Raw genomic sequence first — 17,640 nt, 5'->3', positions numbered from 1 at the left:
ATTACCAGCTCATGTTAAAATTGCCAGCCCACGTTTATAAGAACTCATTCAGTCATGTACCCCTGAGGAAAGCTGAGATTCCGCTGGTGACATTTTCAGATCAGACAATCCCAGTACTAGGTATACTAAACATACAGATACATCATGATGAACATTCTGCCCCCGCCTTCTTTTACATTTTGAAGTGAAGTTCACTACTGCTGGGGTTGGATTTAATCACAGCTCTGGATATTGTTATCATGGGAAACAGAGTGATGCTATCACACCTCCATTTGCCAATACAGCTCCACTCCCACATACATTGGGCTGTTCAAAACATTTTGTGCACAAAGTCAAAGTCAGAGATGATGTGCAACTGGTACAACAGAAATTAAGGAGGTCGCCATTTACTGTGAGAGATGCTGTTTCTGCAGAATTAAAGCACCTACAGGAAGCCGACATTTTGACGCATCTCCCTGGGTGTCACCGATAGTGGTGACTCAACGGAGAATTCAACCAGAATACCGGGTGTGTGAACCTCAGGATGCCCAACAAGGCTGTAGTGAATGATAGTTACCCCATTTCACACATGGAGAAGCTCTTTTCAGAGCTCAGAGGAGCAACCATGTTCTCGGCAATCGACCTTGCAAATGCTTATCACCAGGTCCCTCTACATGAGGATCATAGAGATCTGACTGCTTTCATAACCCATGAGGGGCTTACCAAGCATACCTGGATGACATTATAGTTTACTCATCTGGCCGTGCTGAACATGACAGATGCCTAATAGCTGTACTCCACAAGTTACAGGAAGCTGTTATACGTTTGAATACAGAGAAATGCAAGTACTATCAGGACAAGCTGACTCTCCTGGGCCATACAATAACTAAAGATGGACTGCAGCCAAATGATGACCATACTGTGGCCATTCGTGATGCTCCAGCACCTGCTGATGCCACTTCTCTCAGATCATTCCTCGGCCTGACTTCATGGTACTCCAAGTTCATACAAAACTACACGACTGTTGTGGAGCCAATGAGAGCAGTGCTACGTGACACTACATTCACATGGACTGATGATGCACAGAACAGTTTTCAGCACGTAAAACAACTCATCACTGACAGGATGGCACTCACCATGTTTGACCCCTCACTTCCCACAATAGTGTCCACAGATGCCTCTGATTATGACGTAGGTGGAGTTCTTACACAGATACACCCAGACACCTCTGAAAGAACAGTGGCATTTACTTCTCGCTCGCTGAGTGCTACTGAGTGGAAATACTGGAGGCTGGAGGACTTACTTATGGGGAACAAAATTCACCTTGCAAACTGATCATCAGGCTCCAACCACACTCATGAATACCAAAGGCATTGGAAGGGCAGGAATGAGAGTAGCACTCTGGTCTTCCAGGCTATTCTGTTTCAATTACGATATTGTCTATGGTAAACAGAAGCAGGCAGCAGATTGCCTTTTTCGTTTGCCAAGCAACCAGGACTACTTCCCAGATTTAGAGCCAGAGACCGTGGCAGCGGTGTCTGTTCTACTGATGGCAGTCCCTATGTCCGACTTTGCAGATGTCTGTTCTTCCTGCCCAGAGTTACACTAGCTGCGTAGCTACATGACAGAAGGGTGGCCTGCAACTTCTAAAGGCCTTCCAGCAGACACGGTGCCTTACTACCATGTTAGGAATGAACTGTCTACGCATGAGTCACTTATCCTAAGAGGGAGCTACAGGGTAGTGGTGCCTGTACAGTTGCATTCACACATGCACCTGGCGCATGAGAGCCACCAAGGCATAGTCCGTACCAAGCAAAGACTCAGAGACTTGTATTGGTGGCCCAAGATGGACATTCAGGAACAGTCTGTCATTGCCACATGTATGCCCTGTCTGTTGAATGACAAAACCACAAGGATTCATAGCACTCTTCCATCTGTCAAAGATGTAAGTACATTGCCATTAGAAACCTCTGTAGGACTGAGTCAATATTTGGATTCTTTCTCTCTAACTGATCTTCCTGAGCTCACTTCAGTTATTACAGCATCTAAACCATCAACTTGTCTTCTAGACCCCATTCCGACTAAGTTGCTCAAGGAGGTTTTTCCATTAATTAATACCTCCATATTAAATCAGATAAACTTATCTTTATTAACAGGATATGTGCCCCAGTCTTTTAAAACTGCTGTAATTAAACCATTACTTAAAAAACCCACTCTTGGCCCAGATGTTTTAGCCAACTTTAGGCCAATTTTCAACGTTCCTTTTATCTCTAAAATTTTAGAAAGGGTTGTTGCCAATCAGTTGGTTGATCATTTAAACAGGATTGGTTTGTTTGAAGAGTTTCAGTCAGGTATCATAGTACAGAAACGGCTCTGGTTAAAGTTACCAATGACCTCCACATGGCTTCAGATGATGGACTTGTCTCTATACTTGTCCTGCCAGATCTCAGTGCTGCATTTGACACTATTGATCACAATAATCTACTACAGAGACTTGAAAGTGTGATCAAGATTACAGGACATGCACTAGACTGGTTTGAATCATCATCACAGATTCCAGTTTGTCCATGTAAACAACAATTCTTGTATATATACCAAAGCTATTGAATTCCTCAGGGTTCTGTGCTAGGACCAATATTATTCACATTATACATGCTTCCCTTAGGCAATATTATTAGAAAGCACGGCATAAACTTCCATTGCTACGCAGATAATACCCAGCTATATTTATCCATGAAACTAATCAGCTGGTTAAACTCCAAGCATGCCTTAAAGACATAAAGGCCTGGATGACCTGTAATTTTCTACTTTTAAACTCAGACAAAACAGAAGTTATTGTATTTGGCTCTAAACAGATCAGAGATTCATTATCTAATTACCTGCTTTTGTTGGATGGCATTACCTTGGTCCTCCAATACTACTGTGAAAAAACTTGGTTTTATATTTGACCAGGATATGTCCTATAATTCCCACATAAAGCAGGTGACCAGGACTACTTTCTTTCACCTTCGTAATACCATCAAAATTAGGAACATCTTTTCTCAGAGTGATGCGGAAAAACTAGTTCATGCATTTGTGTTTTCCAGGCTGGATTATTGTAACTCGTTACTGTCTGGCTTTCCAAGTAGCACTTTAAAAAGCCTCCAATTGATTCAAAATGCTGCAGCAAGAGCACTGACAGGAATTAGCAAGAGATATCATATTACTCCAGTATTAGCTTCTCTTCATTGTCTCCCAAATCTAGAATTGAATTTAAAATCCTCCTCCTTACATACAAGGCCTTGAAAGGCCTAGCTTCATCATATATGAAAGACCTCATAGTACCATACTGTCCCCAACAGATCACTACGATCTCTAAGTGCAGGTCTACTAGTAGAATGGGAGGTAGAGCCTTCAGCTATCAGGCCTCACTCCTATGGAATCAACTCCCAGTTTGGGTTCGGGAGGCAGACACAGTCTCTACGTTTAAGGTCAGGCTTAAGACTTTCCTTTTTGACAAAGCTTATAGTTAGGGCTGGACTTAACCATCCCTTAGTTATGCTGCTATAGGCCTAGGCTGCAGGTGGACAATGCACTGAGGACATGTCCTCTCCTCTTTCTTCTCTGGCTCCTGTCCTCTAATATGTTATCATTTTATTTTCTATCTCTTATAATTTACTAACCACTGTGTCTCACTCTCTCCCCTCCCCTCCCCCTCCATCTTCTTGTGAGGGTCTCTGGTCTGGAGTGCTGAATATCTGACCTGTGGAGTTCTAAGCTACATCTACTGCCGGGGCCTCATCAACCAGCCCAGTCTTCATGGTCTGAAGTGCTGTGTATCAGACCTGTGGAGCTCCATAAACTACATCTGCCCCAGTCGTCATGGCCTCCTCCAGTTGTCCACGCCTATCTGGATGAACAATTCACCAACCTGCCCAAGATTCCTGTTATACTCACAAACTGTCTCATACATCATCAGCTATGTGCTATATTACTAGATCCTACATGTTTCCTTCAGCTTGATGTATATATCTATCTATCAAGTTTGTTTATCTTGTTTCTCCTGTTCTTCTTTTCTCTCTATCTTCTCTGTTTCTACCCGGCTGGCCTTCGGCAGATGAGTCCCTCCATATGAGCTGGGTTCTTCTCAAGGTTTCTTCCTGTTAAAAGGGAGTTTTTCCTTGCCACTGTCGCCCTCAGGCTTGCTCTGAAGGTTGCAGGCTGGTTTTTGTGAAGTGTCTTGAGACGATTTGTATTGTTATTGGCACTATATAAATAAAACTGAATTGAATTGAATTGAATTGACTGCGCCTCCACCGATGACACCAGTCCCCCTGCCAGATGGACCCTTGCAAAAGCTGGCGCTGGACTTGAAGTGACTTTAGGTTTTCATTACAGTCAATACTTTTATTTGAAAAAAAATCTTTAAGAGAGTCCCCATTTGGTTAGTAAAGAGGTAACACTTTTGAGAAAGGGGGAAATGTTGTGTTCTGATCTAAATGTTAATGTTACGCCAGGCCAGTAGGTGGCGATGCTATATTGTTGCGATGACCTGACTGAGGAAATTATGCGCTGCATATATGTAAGTGAAGAAGAACATGGTCAAAGAAGTGTGTTTAGTAAAGAAGATTGAGACTACTCCTCTGTCTGTTGTTTTATTCCGAGGTGTTTAGTGAAACAACACGACAAGCTGATGGCTACTTCCAGCAGGATAATGCACCTTTTGAGATGTGGTGGAATGGGAGAATCACATCATAGATGTGCAGCTGACAAATCTGCAGCAACAGCGTGATGCTATTATACCAATATGGACCAAAATCTCTGAGGAATGTTTCCAACACCTTGTTGAAGTTTGCCACGAAGAATTAAGGCAGTTCTGAAGGAAAAAGGGGGTCCAACCATTTACTAGCAAGGTGTACCTAATAAAATGACCAGTGTGTGTGTGTGTATATATATATACAGCAGGTAAAATAAGTATTAAACTCATCATAATTTTTTATAGTAAACATATCTCTAAAGGTGCTATTACACATGAAATTACCAAACCAAAACAAATAACTTCAGAAATTAAGTGTGTAATAATGTAAAATAACAGAGGGGAAAAAATATTCAATACGTTTACTGATATTTATGTAATACTTTGTACAGAAACCTTTGTTGGTAATGACAGCTTCAAGACGCCTCCTGGATGAATTTCTTGTCAATAGCACCTTTAGAAACTTCTTCAGAACTGAAGAAGTGAGTCTGTTTCTGAGGTGTTTCTGTACCTTGGTGTCGGTCAGACCTAAACGAGGGAGGCTGCCAGCGCTGTTGGGTTTGGTGTTAATGGTGCTCAGCTCCTGCTCGATAGAGCAAAGGTCAGCCATGAGAGCATCCAGATCCACGTTCTCCCCCTGATTCAGTGCCTCTGCAGACAGACAGACAAGTGATGAGATACAGTTGAAACCAGAAGTTTACGTACACTGTGTAAAAGAATATACACCCCTTTTCTCACTGACTCAAGTTTATTCATACTGACTTACTGACTAAATGCCACAATAATGAGAGAGAAATTATTTCTGATATTTCTTTATTAATTTGTTGGAAGTCAGACCTATATAACATTTCCTTAGTATTTGGTAGCATTGCCTTTAAACTGTATGACTTGGGTCAAATAAGACAATACAAGACAAGACTTTATTGATCCTCATTGGGGAAATTCAAATGTTACAGCAGCACAAGCCAAGAAAAACTAGTGACCAGAAAAGAAATAAAAAAAAGACACAGAAACCAGGCAGCAAAAAGACATTCAATAGGACAACATTCAACAAAAAATACACTACATAGGAACAAAGTGACAACAGTTGTGCCATAAAGTGACTATGTAAATAGGCTACATGTTTTGGTTATCCTTCCACAAGCTTCTCACAATAGTCTGTCAGAATTCTGGAGTCCCTGTGCGTATTTGCAAACTGTAATCTGTATTTTTTATGTTAATTTTGGAGTATCGGCTTCTCCGTCGCTGAGTGGCCTTTCAGCCCATGTGGGTACAGAACATTTTTCATTGTGGATACTGACACTCTCTTACCAACTTCAGCCATCATCTTCACAACGTCTCTAGTTTTGTTCTGGGGTTGATTCACACATTTCAGACCAAAACATGTTAATCTCTGGGACACAAAACCCATCTCCTTCCTGAGCAGTATGATGGCTGTACATTCCCCTGGTTATATACAGATGAACGTATCTGTATAATAATTCAAGCATCTGGAAATTGTGCCCAAAGATCACCAGACTTGTGGAGCTCCACAATTGTCTTCCTGAAATCTTACCTTTTGGGTTTCCATGATGTCAAACAAGGAAGCAGTGTATGAGGTGAGGCCTTAAAATACATCCAGGTGTGTGCCTCCAATTAACTTAAATGTTAAATGTAGCTCAAATGTTAAAATGTTATCAGTTAACCAGTGTTGTTTTTGGCAGTCAGTATAGAGTTAGTCGTAGTCTTTTGAGTGAAAATTATTATTAGTTTTAGTCACATTGTAGTCATTTCTATATGTGATAGAACCGAGTCCAGCTCGGGCCTTCTCCTTGTGTCTGCGTGGGTTTTCTCTGGGTACTCCGGGTTTCCTCCTACCTCCAAAGACGTGCTCATTACTCATTAATTGGTGATCCTAAATTAACCCTTGTGAGTGTTGTTTGTCTTTTTTTTTTTCTGCATTTGTCTGCATAGTTGAACACCACAGGGTGTCAACATTATACGAGGCTGATGCAGTTATATTCTTGCAGCTGAAAGCTTTATTACTTCAGTGCGTGAGTGTGACCATCACCAGCCCTCCCTGGGAACTGTCCTGTTCCTGTTGAGTATACTCCTGTTGAGTGTAATGACCTTGTGTGGCAGGGAGGGCAGTGCTACACCTCAGTGAATAGAGGGGGAGAACAAAGGACAGAAAAGATGTAGAAGGATGGACAGTGGAGGAGAGGCATGTGGTGCTAGTAGGAACTAGTGGAGTGTAGGGTTCTGTGCTTCCCAAGTCACCTCACTCAAGTATGACTGGGTACAGTCATCTCTGGAGAGATGAGAGAGTCCAGGGGGGTAAGGGTGTCCCAATGGAAGAAGAGAAGTCTGCCATAGGGCACGTAGTGATAGAGTGAAAGCAATAATCCAGCCCTTAATAGCCGGGACTCATCAATTCTTCTTGATGTGATCCAGCACGGGCTGGCAAGTGACAACACACATGTATGTGGGCATTCCCTAAATATGTTTGAGACCATAACCAGGACCCAGAGTCAGGTCAGAAGTCCCAGCGCCCGAGAACCTCCACCCCAGTGTGGGGCGCATGGGTGACAGGACCAGAGAACCACTGTAGCCACGGGGCAAGCCACACCCCAGTGCAGATGGCGAGCGACGACCAGCACCCCCAGACCGACCAAGCGAGCACAAGCCGGTGCAGGCCAGAGCGGCTCCCCATACCCCCCATACCCCCCACACCCCCCAGCCACCGCAGCCCAGCAAAGCCCCCGCAGACCGGCACCGGCCCAGCGCCCAACCAGGGACGGGCCATCCGAGCAGGGGGGCCAAGGTGCCGGCCGCATGCCCCTGGCGCACCCAGGCCAGGGAGACCACAGGAAGAGGGAACCCCCACCCGCCAGGGAGAGACCCCAGCCCCCCACCGAAGGGAGAGGGGAAGCACCAAGCCACCACCCGAACCAGTCGATACCGGAACAACCGGGTACCCAAGGGAGCCGCCACAAACCCGTCACCACGCAGCACCGGGAGACAAAGCCCGGCCAAGAGGACACCAGAGAACCTAGGTAGGTACCCCTACCAACCGCCGTGGGGTCACAGACCACCAGCCCAAGATGCCCCTGCTAGCGGAGGACCAGGCCCCCCAAGCCGTGCCAAGGGATAATGAAAAGTGACAGTGTCCCTATTACTGTGCTTCCTCAGTCCCTGATGAGGAAGCAAGCCCCTACACCGTGACCCTGTGATCCTGGATGTGGTGTGGTGCATTAAGACAGGGGGCAAACAGGAGGGTCGGGTGGGTCAGAGGACTGCAGCACACTACTGTCCTGCAGCCTGCCCTGACCCTGACCGATCCTGGGTGGACACTTAAGGTGAGGTGCATTAAAAACTTGGGATGGGTGTATGTAGTGTACCTAGCCTTGGCTGTCATGAGCGACATAGTGTATGGTGTAGTGTGAGGTGAGTGCAATTTAGGAGGCAGGCAAGTGAGGGCCAAGTCCCCGGCAGCAGGGCCGAAGCGCAACAGCAGCTCATGGGACCCACAGACGGGGCGAGGGCCCCCAGGACTCAGGAAGTCCCCCGACCAGACCCCGCCCCCAGCCCAGCACAGCAACCAGGATGCGACAGACCCCCAGGAAACCCCAAAGAACCAACAACGACCAGCCGAGCAATGGCATCGCCTACCCCCCCATCCACCCCCCGGGGTGGCAGGGGTGCCCCCAAGGCGGACGGAGACCCCACCCCCCGCAGCTCCCCCAGCGTGACAGAGCGACCGGACACGCCCAGGGTGGTATTCAGGCAGCCCCCCGCACCCTCAGGCTCTGACCCCAAGGCGCCGGGTGTGGCCCCGACCGCCAGGGCCCCCCGGACCCCAGGAAGGCCCCCCCGACCAGTGAGGGCCCAGCCACCAGTGGAAGGGAGGAGGGGCCGGAGGAGGGAGGAGGGCGCCGCAGAGGGGAGGGAGAGGAGGGAACAGGGAGCCCACCAGCCCAGACCGCCAAGGCCCACCAGGAGATCCAGGGAGAGTCGGCCACCGATACACCACGACCCCAGGAAGGTGAGCAAGCGCCGAAGCCACAGGGAACCCCAGGCAAGTCTCCAGCGCTACCCCACGTGGGGGAGAGGGAGGCCAGCCGGGTAAACCCCTCAGGGCCGGAAGTCAACCCAGGGGTGAGAAGGAGTAGGGCACCCCTACTGCATGCTCAAGGTGTTGTGGTCCGGGGATCCTCCTTAGTCAACCTGGATGAAGAGGGCAATAAAATCTTTTCCATAACGACAGTCATCACTGTAAGAGCAATATTATTATAGCATTACAGTAAGTGGAACAGAAGTGGCAAAAGCTAGCAGGCAAAGTCAAGATGTAAATTAAGGTTGAGGGAGTCGCAGAATACAGACCATTTTTCGGCAAACAGAGTCAACTGATTTTTTCGGGTAGCAGATATTTTCTCCAATGATATATAATCGGAAAGAAGGTTCAACCACTGGGAAATGTTTAGTGACTGTTTGTTCTTCCATTTCATTAGGATTGTTTTCTTGGCGATGGTGAGAGCTACAAGGACAGATTGTGATAGATGTTGAGGAAGACTGATTGTTTCCAGGTCATCAATAAGGCACAAGTTAGGGGTTAATGGGATTCTGCAGTCCAAAATTAAGGCGAGTTTCTGTGTTACTAGTGACCAGAAGTGCTGTACCGGAGACCAGAGCCAGAGATTGTGGAAATAAGAATCTGAATAGTTTTGGGTGCATTGCGTACATTTGTCGGATTGGGAGAAGCCCATTCTATACATCTTGTATTGAGTTGTGTGTGATCTGTGGAGTATCTTAAACTGGATTAGGCTGTAAATTCGAGTTTTTTGTCATTTTAAATATATTTTGGCAGATCTGAGTCCAGAAATCAAAGTCTGTACACAGGGAAATATCGGCTTCCCATTTTGATATTGGTACATGTATTGAATGTGTGGTTGATAGCAGCTTATATATTGAAGACAGGGTTCTCTTCTTTTTCGGTGTGAGTTTTTTTAATGTTGGTGACGAATTGTGGTGGCTGTATGCAGTACTGGAGCACTGGGATTTTCTTTCTGATTGTCTTGGTCACCTGTAGGTATTGGAGGAAGTTTCCATTTCTTATTTCAAACGTATCAAATAAATCTGTGTGATTCATAAGTAAGTTCCCCTGGAAGAGGTGATGGAGGTGGGTTATTCCTTTATGCTTCCAAGTGCTGAGGTGAAGAGGGACTTTGTTATTCACAAAGTCAGGGTTGTGCCAAATTGGGGAGAACCCACAGGGTTCCAGCAGGGATCCTGTGGTCTCTAGACTCTTCCACCAAGCCGACAGGGTGGCGGCAATAATGGGGTTTTGGAAGCAGTTATGACGCTTAAGGGTGATTGTAATGAAGGGCAGGTCCGAAATGCATATGTTGTGGCAGTCGGCCTGTTCTATTTCTAACCACGAATTGTAATCTGCCTCTGGGTTTATCCATTTGGTGATGTATTGTAGCTGATTTGCCAGGTAGTAGTCTGTAAAGTTCGGTGTATCAAGTCCTCCTTCTGATTTATTTTTTTGAAGGGTGGTGAGGCTAATTTTTGTCTGTTTGTTTTTTGAGTAAAATTTGGTGACTACAGAATCTAGGTTCTGGAACCATTTTGCTGTGGGTTTGAATGGGATCATGGAAAATAAGTAATTAATTTGTGGCAAAATTTTCATTTTAACTGTTGCTATGCGTCCCATCAGAGAGATAGGAAGATTGGTCCAGCGCTTCAGTTCATCACAGATTTTATCCAGGAGTGGATCGAAGTTCAGTTGCACTAACTCTGACAATTTAGGTGAGATGTTTTTGCCCAGGTATTTGATATTTCCTATGGAAAAGGGCAGTTGGGGTTTATGGTCTGCAGGATCCCATGCTTTGTCCGTTATTGGTAGTATTGTTGATTTGGACCAGTTGATTGAGTAGTCAGAGAGGGCTAAAAATTTTGAAATACAATTATAAGCTTCCTGTAATGATCTCTGAGGTTGTTGCAAGTAAAGTAAAACATCGTCAGCATATAGATTGATCTTATGTTCAGAGACGGATGATTGGATACCCTGGATACTGGAGTTCTGATGTATTGCTGATGCGAGCGGTTCAATAAATATAGCAAACAGTAGGGGAGACAGGGGGCATCCTTGTCTGGTTCCCCTCTGTAAGGTGAAGCTTTGTGATGTGATACCATTGGTGGCGACTGTGGCCTTAGGTGAATTATACAGTGCAGCAACCCAGTGGATAAATGACTCTCCAAAGCCCAAATTTTGAAGGGTGGCAAAGAGGAAAGCCCAGTTAACTTTATCAAAGGCTTTCTCAGCATCCAGTGATAAAAAAAATGGCTTCCGTATTTCTACGCTGGGACATGCTGATCAGGTTAAGGAGCCTTCTAACGTTATTTGTAGATTGTCGGGCTTTGCTGAAACCTATTTGGTCATTGAGAATTATTGATGAAATTACTTTCTCTAGTTTAGATGCTAGTGCTTTGGAAATAATTTTGATATCTGTACTAATCAATGACAGAGGGTGATAGCTGGAAGGGAGTGTTGGGTCTTTATCTGGTTTTAAAAGTAATTTAATTGCAGCAGTATTCATTTGGGATCTTATGCAACCTGTGTTTTTGATTTCTGTAACAGTCCTTAGGAACAAGGGGGCCAGATCTGACCCATTTGTTTCATAAATTCGGCAGGGAAACCATCCGGCCCAGGAGGTTTGCCCGTAGGCATGTTTTCTAAAGCTGTTAATAGTTCTTCCATGGTCAGTGGCGAATCCAATATGTTTCTTTGTTCTGCCATCAGTTGGGGTAGATTGAGTTTTTTGAGGAAGGCCTGAATGTCGTCAGGATTCGGGTTGGTAGTTGTTGAATATAATTTTTTCATAGAAGCTGTAAAAGATATGATTAATTTCCTGTGGTGATGGAGTGTGTTTGCCACTTGAGTCCTGAATTGCATTTATAAGAGATTTTTCTCTGTTGCGTTGGAGTTGATTCGCAAGAAATTTGCCTGATTTATTGCTATGCTCAAAATTTTGGTATCTAAGTTGTTGAAGTACAAATTCTGTTTTTGTTGACAAGATATTCTCTAATTGTAGTTTCGCATTTTGTAGTTGGGTCCATAATTGTTCATTTGGGTTTGCAGTGTATTGTTCTGTTATTTCTTTAATCTTATCCTCAATGTTTTTTTCTGCTTGTTGGTCCTGTTTTTTCTTGTAAGAGGAGTAAGATATAATTTTGCCTCTGATTACGGCTTTCCCCGTTTCCCAAATCAGAGATGGGGATAAATTTGGAGAGTCATTTATTTCCAAAAACCCCTTCCATTCCTTCCTTATTAATGAGTCAAATTCAGGGTCTCTCAGTAATGAGGTGTTGAGGCGCCATGTGGGTGATGGTTTTAGGGAGGGTTCTATTTGAAGGTGGAGGGACACCGGTGCAAGATCACTGATTATGATAGGGTGTATACTGGTGATTCTTTGTACAATAGAATTGTTTGTCAGAAAAAAGTCAATTCTAGAAAAGGAGTGGTGTACTGGGGAAAAGAAAGTCTATTCCCTCTGTCGGGTTTTTGATTCTCCAACCATCCCCAAGTCCAAACTCATCCATGTATTCTTTGAGGACTTTGGCTGATTGTGATTTTTTTATGTGTGTCGAGTTATGGGACCGATCTAGAGAGGGATTCAGGACTGTGTTAAAGTCCCCTCCAATTATTGTAATGGGTGTGACTGCTATGTCAGATAATTGCGAAAAGACTTTGTGAAAGAAGGCCGGATCATCGTTATTCGGGGCATAAATGTTTGCAATTGTGTATAATTTATTAAAGATTGATGTCTGAATGATGATGTATCGACCTTCTGTGTCTGTTATCAATTTGTTTAAGGTAAACACGAGTCTCTTATGGACCAAAATCAAGACTCCTCTTTGTCTACTATTGACACAGGAAGAGAAAACTTGGTTAAAATTTGGATCTATAAGAGATTTTTTTTCTGAATCTTGTTGGTGAGTTTCTTGAATGATATAGATAGAATGATATAGATATAATCCATAATTTTAATTTTTTTTTGCCTGCGAGCGAATGCCATGCACATTCCAAGAGACGACAATTAACTGCAACATTCAGATCGAAAGCATACAGTCCTTCTTTGTATGTTGTGTTGGTAGAGGATTTTGTATGTGTTTACGGGGTCGTCTGATGGTGTCAGCATGAAAGGATTTACAGACAATGGAGAGAAATCAGGAGGTGAGTGTTGGAATACTTGATTATACCTGGTACAAACAATGTGATACAGACATATCAACAACAGCATCAGTTCCTGGAAAATGGATTGTTAGCTTAATAACATTAGCACCACGAGAAAGGAAATTATTGTGTCGGAGATATGTGGAGGGGTGAAGGGGTGAGTGGAGAGAAGTGTGGAGGGCAGGGAGATATGGACAGAAGGAGAAGAAAGAAAGAAGAATAGCAGGGGGGATGTATGAGGTGAGTGAGAAGGACATTAACGTTTTGTGAGGTTTTTCTTTTATGTTTTTTTTCTTATTCTAAATATTTATATTTATATATACAAATTTACACCTTTATGATATACATACAAATAACAAATATATATGGCTTATTTTTCTTAATACTTATCCGTCAGTAGAGCCAGGGGGTGATGTTTGCATCCCGGAACAGCTGACCGTCGATGTAAAGTTTGTCCACTGTGAGCGCGGCCCTCTTTGCTCTCTGCCGATGATCCTTGAGGATCGGGTACAGTCCTTTACGCCTCTCGTTGATTTCTTTCGGGAACTGGTCGTTAATTCCGAAAGTGGTGCCTTTGAGTTCGCGTCCTTTGCTCTTCACGAGTACCTTCTGTTGAAAATGTTCAAATTTTGCAATGATGGGACGCGGACGGTTTCCTTCCACGGCCTCCGAGCCGGTGGACGCGGTGAAAGGAGATGGTTTTCACCGTCTCCGTTGGCAGTTTGAGAGCGGTGGTCATGAATTTTTTAATCAGGGCCTCTGGATTGTCCGGGGAGCTCTCTGAGATCCCTGAGTAAATTAGATTATCCCGCATACTTCTTGATTGTATGTCCAGGACAGTCTCTTTCAGTTGTTTATTTTCTTTTTTGAGCTGGTTTACCTCCACTGAAATGGAGGTGACGTCCGCTCGCAGCTCGGCGTTATCTCTTTGAAGATTAGTGATCTGATCGTACGAAAACTCTAAGCTTGTCTTGAGATCCTTGATCTCCTTGTGCATAAGGTTTAGCAGATCTATTTTTTTTATTATTAGACTCAAGTACTGATACCTCAGCTGTTATTAGATCGCTTGTGTCCGTAGAGGAGTCAGCCGGATTGTCAGAAAGCTCATGACGCACCGCAGGTAGCACTCGACGATAAAGTCTTCTAGGGCCTCCACTCTGGCGGTATTTCAGTGTTTTAATTTAACCTCTTCGATTGCGAATGGAGTCCGCGGATCTCTGTTGATGTTATACAGTCTTGATTTAATCGGTTTAATCGTGCAGCGTTATGCCGCCATGTAACGATTCAAAACCTCACCCGTCTCGTGAGATCACAGCATCTCGCGATCTCTCAGTTCTAAGTGTTGTTTGCTAGCCCTGCAATAGACTGGCGACCTGTCCAGTGTGTACCCCGCCTCTCACCTGATGGCAGCTGGGATCCAATCCAGCAATCCTCGCGGTCCTAGTGAGGATAAGCGGTAGTAGAGATGAGATGAAGAATTGGAAATTGGAATGAAGGTTGACAGGTTGTATCGAGTGTTGCAATTCATAAAACAAGAGTTAACCTTAACGCTTTGGTATAAGAACTAGGGATGGGTTCCAACACTTGGCACTAGTGACCGACCGATTATCGGTCACCGATATATCGGGGCCTGATAGGACGGCTCCAGTTCTATCGGGGGTTCTATCGTATCGGTGAAATGTTGTGCTGATAGAAAAAACAAAGTGTGACAAGTCACGGTAAGTTAGTTCATGAAATAAGTAACTGTAAACATGAGAACATGATTGGAACAACAATTATAGGCCACATTTCAAAAGTGTCCCTGGCCAAAATCTCCGGTGTAAAATAACTGCGAGGCAACTTTGCTATATCATCGCAGATTTTGTCTCAGTAGTAGCATTACATGAGTGACATTAGCAGTTTGCAAATAAGCACCAAAGGATTACAGTCTAATATATGCTAAAAGGATGTAAGGAACGTCTCCCCGACACGACGCAGGATCACTTTTATCGTCATCATTTGGGCTTGGTTTGACTGTGTGTGGTTTATGGAGGGGACGAATGCACGACGTGTTTTTGGGCATGCATTGCTGACCTGGGCATTATTTCTCTGTAAATTTGAAAAACCTTTCCTATCATTCCCCTTTTCCATACGTGGTTGATGAAGATTGGCTCGCACCCGCGCTCCCTCCTGCGCCGAAAAGTCCCTCTAAGTCACATAAACCAGCACGGGTGTGTACAACCATCGCATCAACTCGCCACCCGCATTTATTTAAACTCTGTGACTTTGCTTCGTCTCCATTTGCCCAGCGCTTCCTTACTCCTCCCACATCTATCCCCAGCGAGAGGTTTTATTTATTTTTATTTATTTATTGAAAGTTCTGCTACATTATTTAATTTTTGTTTGTTTGCCAATCTGCACTTTTTCTAAGTCTCTAAGTCCAAATATTAATTGTCATTTAAAAACAGTCTGTTCAATGTTAAATGTCTAAAGGCATTGGATTAAGAAAGCATCTGTCTGTACTACTGTCACTGTGACTGTACTATTACATAATCATATCGCTGCAAAATCTATGCACAATCGGCCTGTTTTCATTCCAGCTCAAAAACTCACAATATCGGTTGCATATCGGCTATCGGTGATTGCACCTCCTCTAATATCGGCTATAGTTATTGGGCCAAAAAATCCCTATCGGTCGGACACTACTTGGTACCATAATGGTACTGATGCTGATGCCAGTAACCAGACCGAAAAGCAATGCAAATTTTGTTCATTCGTTCATTTCAGTGTAATTTTTAATTACAGCTCCTGATTAGCTGTGGCAGTGGTTACACATGACATCACGGCAGACTGGTGAAACCGTTTATCTCCATATTTCAACTTGTGTTTTTTATCATAAATTGAGGCCCTACTGCATCAGACAAGAGTAACACACAAAAGTTGTGAAAATAGAAGATCTATAAGTTCAAAAATTAACTAATGGTTTCAGACATACAATGTTTCCAAAAATATGAGCAATGGATGATGAGCACATATGCCTGACAGACCACCTTGTCTGACAGACCAAACCGTCACTGAATGTAAACAGAGTTAAACATGCTGCTAACATTACAGTTGCGTGCATTTCATGTAGACACATAGAGACATAGAGAACAGCAACAGGTCTGAAATGCAACATTTTCCTCCATGTTTCAGACAGTCACTTCGACATAGGTCAATATGACAACGCATTATACTTGCTGCCCCGCAAAAAATCCCTGCATGTTCTACACATACCTATAGAGATGGGACATTCAACACTGAGGCTCCGAACCTTGTTTCACTCTATTGAAACAGATTTGTGTGAAACACTGTGTCAAGGCTTGTAGCCTTGAAGTGCCCCTTTGTTTATTAAAAAGAGACGCAAAATGATCCCTCCCTGCTTAAAAGCGTTGTGAAAGAAATAATGGAGAATTAAACCATTGAGCAGATCTCTACAATGCTTAATTTGAATCTTTTCACACCATGTGTTACATTATTATTATGTTCTCTTACTGACAATCAGGAAAAGGTATATCATCCAAATCCACGGATGTTCTTCTTATTATTATCACTGTAAGTGTTTCCAATGAAACCTCCAGTCATATCCCCAAAACACTGATGGTGAAATACTTGTGATCTCACTTCACTGCAAAAAATATTTGATGTATAAGTCAAGTTCCAAGTAATAGGTCAACTGACAATTAAAATGTTGACAGCTGCTTAAGAGAGACTTGACTGATGTATGAATCATTTGGAAGTTCATGGCTGCTACAATTGCATCTGGACACTGGACGTCACTGGTAGGCTCCAAAGCCTCGACTCTTATTTTGGTACAATCGGAAAGAAGCCCCAGAATTTCTCAAGGCTTCATCCATCCATGTCTACATATCAGTGACACAAAATAAGATAATAAATTGACCTTGAGTGCAACCAAGCTAACTTTATCCTGAAGTTAGCAGCCCATTCACGCCAGGAGTTATGTGAAGAACATTTTAATATGATGAAAATTATTACAAGTCGATTGTCGAATGACATCGCATGACATCAATGAATTAATAAACTCAAGTGCGTGTTGCAATCACGCTTGTGATTCTGTTTGAAATGGATTTGTTCCTGCCTTAGCACATCTGTTGCACAGATCCGTAGTTGTTGGATAACATCCATAGACATGATAATTTATTATTATGTCTACATCAGTCACGATGCTGCCCAGAAGCAAAGGAAAATCATGTTATCTATCAAGTGTTTAGCTGTCAGTGGACATGGATGTATGTCAGTAAATTTGTCCTCCTCATTTACACAGACTTGTTTGTTGCATTGTCGAAGAAAGTAGTTGTAAGACTCAATTTCAGTCTCTCTTCAGTGACAATTCAATGTCACAGATGCAGACACAAGTGGGTGAGGGGTGGCTGGTGATAGATCGGTGTCAAACTGTTATTATAGCCTGTCCGAGCAGTTGAGTGGCCCAATGAGAATCCAGAACGTCATCAATAGACGCTGGTGGTGTTAAAGCCGTGATGACAGTCAAGAGGCAGACTACAAAACCGCAGGGCTTCAAGACCACTGTGGCCTTATGGCATTTATTTTCTTCAAGGGCACAAGGTCGAATTAAGATATTCTTGTGAAATTCCTGCCCTGGTACCAAGTATGGAATAGAAGTACCCAAGTCTCATTGGGTCACGCCATATAAGGCTTCCAGACTGACAAA

At 43.7% G+C, this 17,640-nt stretch overlaps 1 protein-coding gene across 3 annotated transcripts in view; it reads right to left on the bottom strand.

Annotated features, from left to right (window-relative positions):
- raph1a (Ras association (RalGDS/AF-6) and pleckstrin homology domains 1a) overlaps window positions 1-17,640 on the bottom strand; it is a 190,952-nt gene that overhangs the window by 85,313 nt on the left and 87,999 nt on the right. For all 3 annotated transcript variants that reach the window (XM_047601877.1, XM_047601878.1, XM_047601879.1), the window contains exon 4: window positions 5,226-5,365. In XM_047601877.1, the coding sequence (XP_047457833.1) occupies window positions 5,226-5,365 (140 nt within the window). The remainder of the gene's footprint in view (window positions 1-5,225; window positions 5,366-17,640) is intronic.

The sequence above is a fragment of the Mugil cephalus genome, chromosome 12 (assembly GCF_022458985.1).
Source record: "Mugil cephalus isolate CIBA_MC_2020 chromosome 12, CIBA_Mcephalus_1.1, whole genome shotgun sequence".
NCBI classification, from domain to species: domain Eukaryota; kingdom Metazoa; phylum Chordata; class Actinopteri; order Mugiliformes; family Mugilidae; genus Mugil; species Mugil cephalus.
Note: the sequence above shows the minus strand (reverse complement) of the source record. Positions and strands in the feature narration are given on the sequence as shown.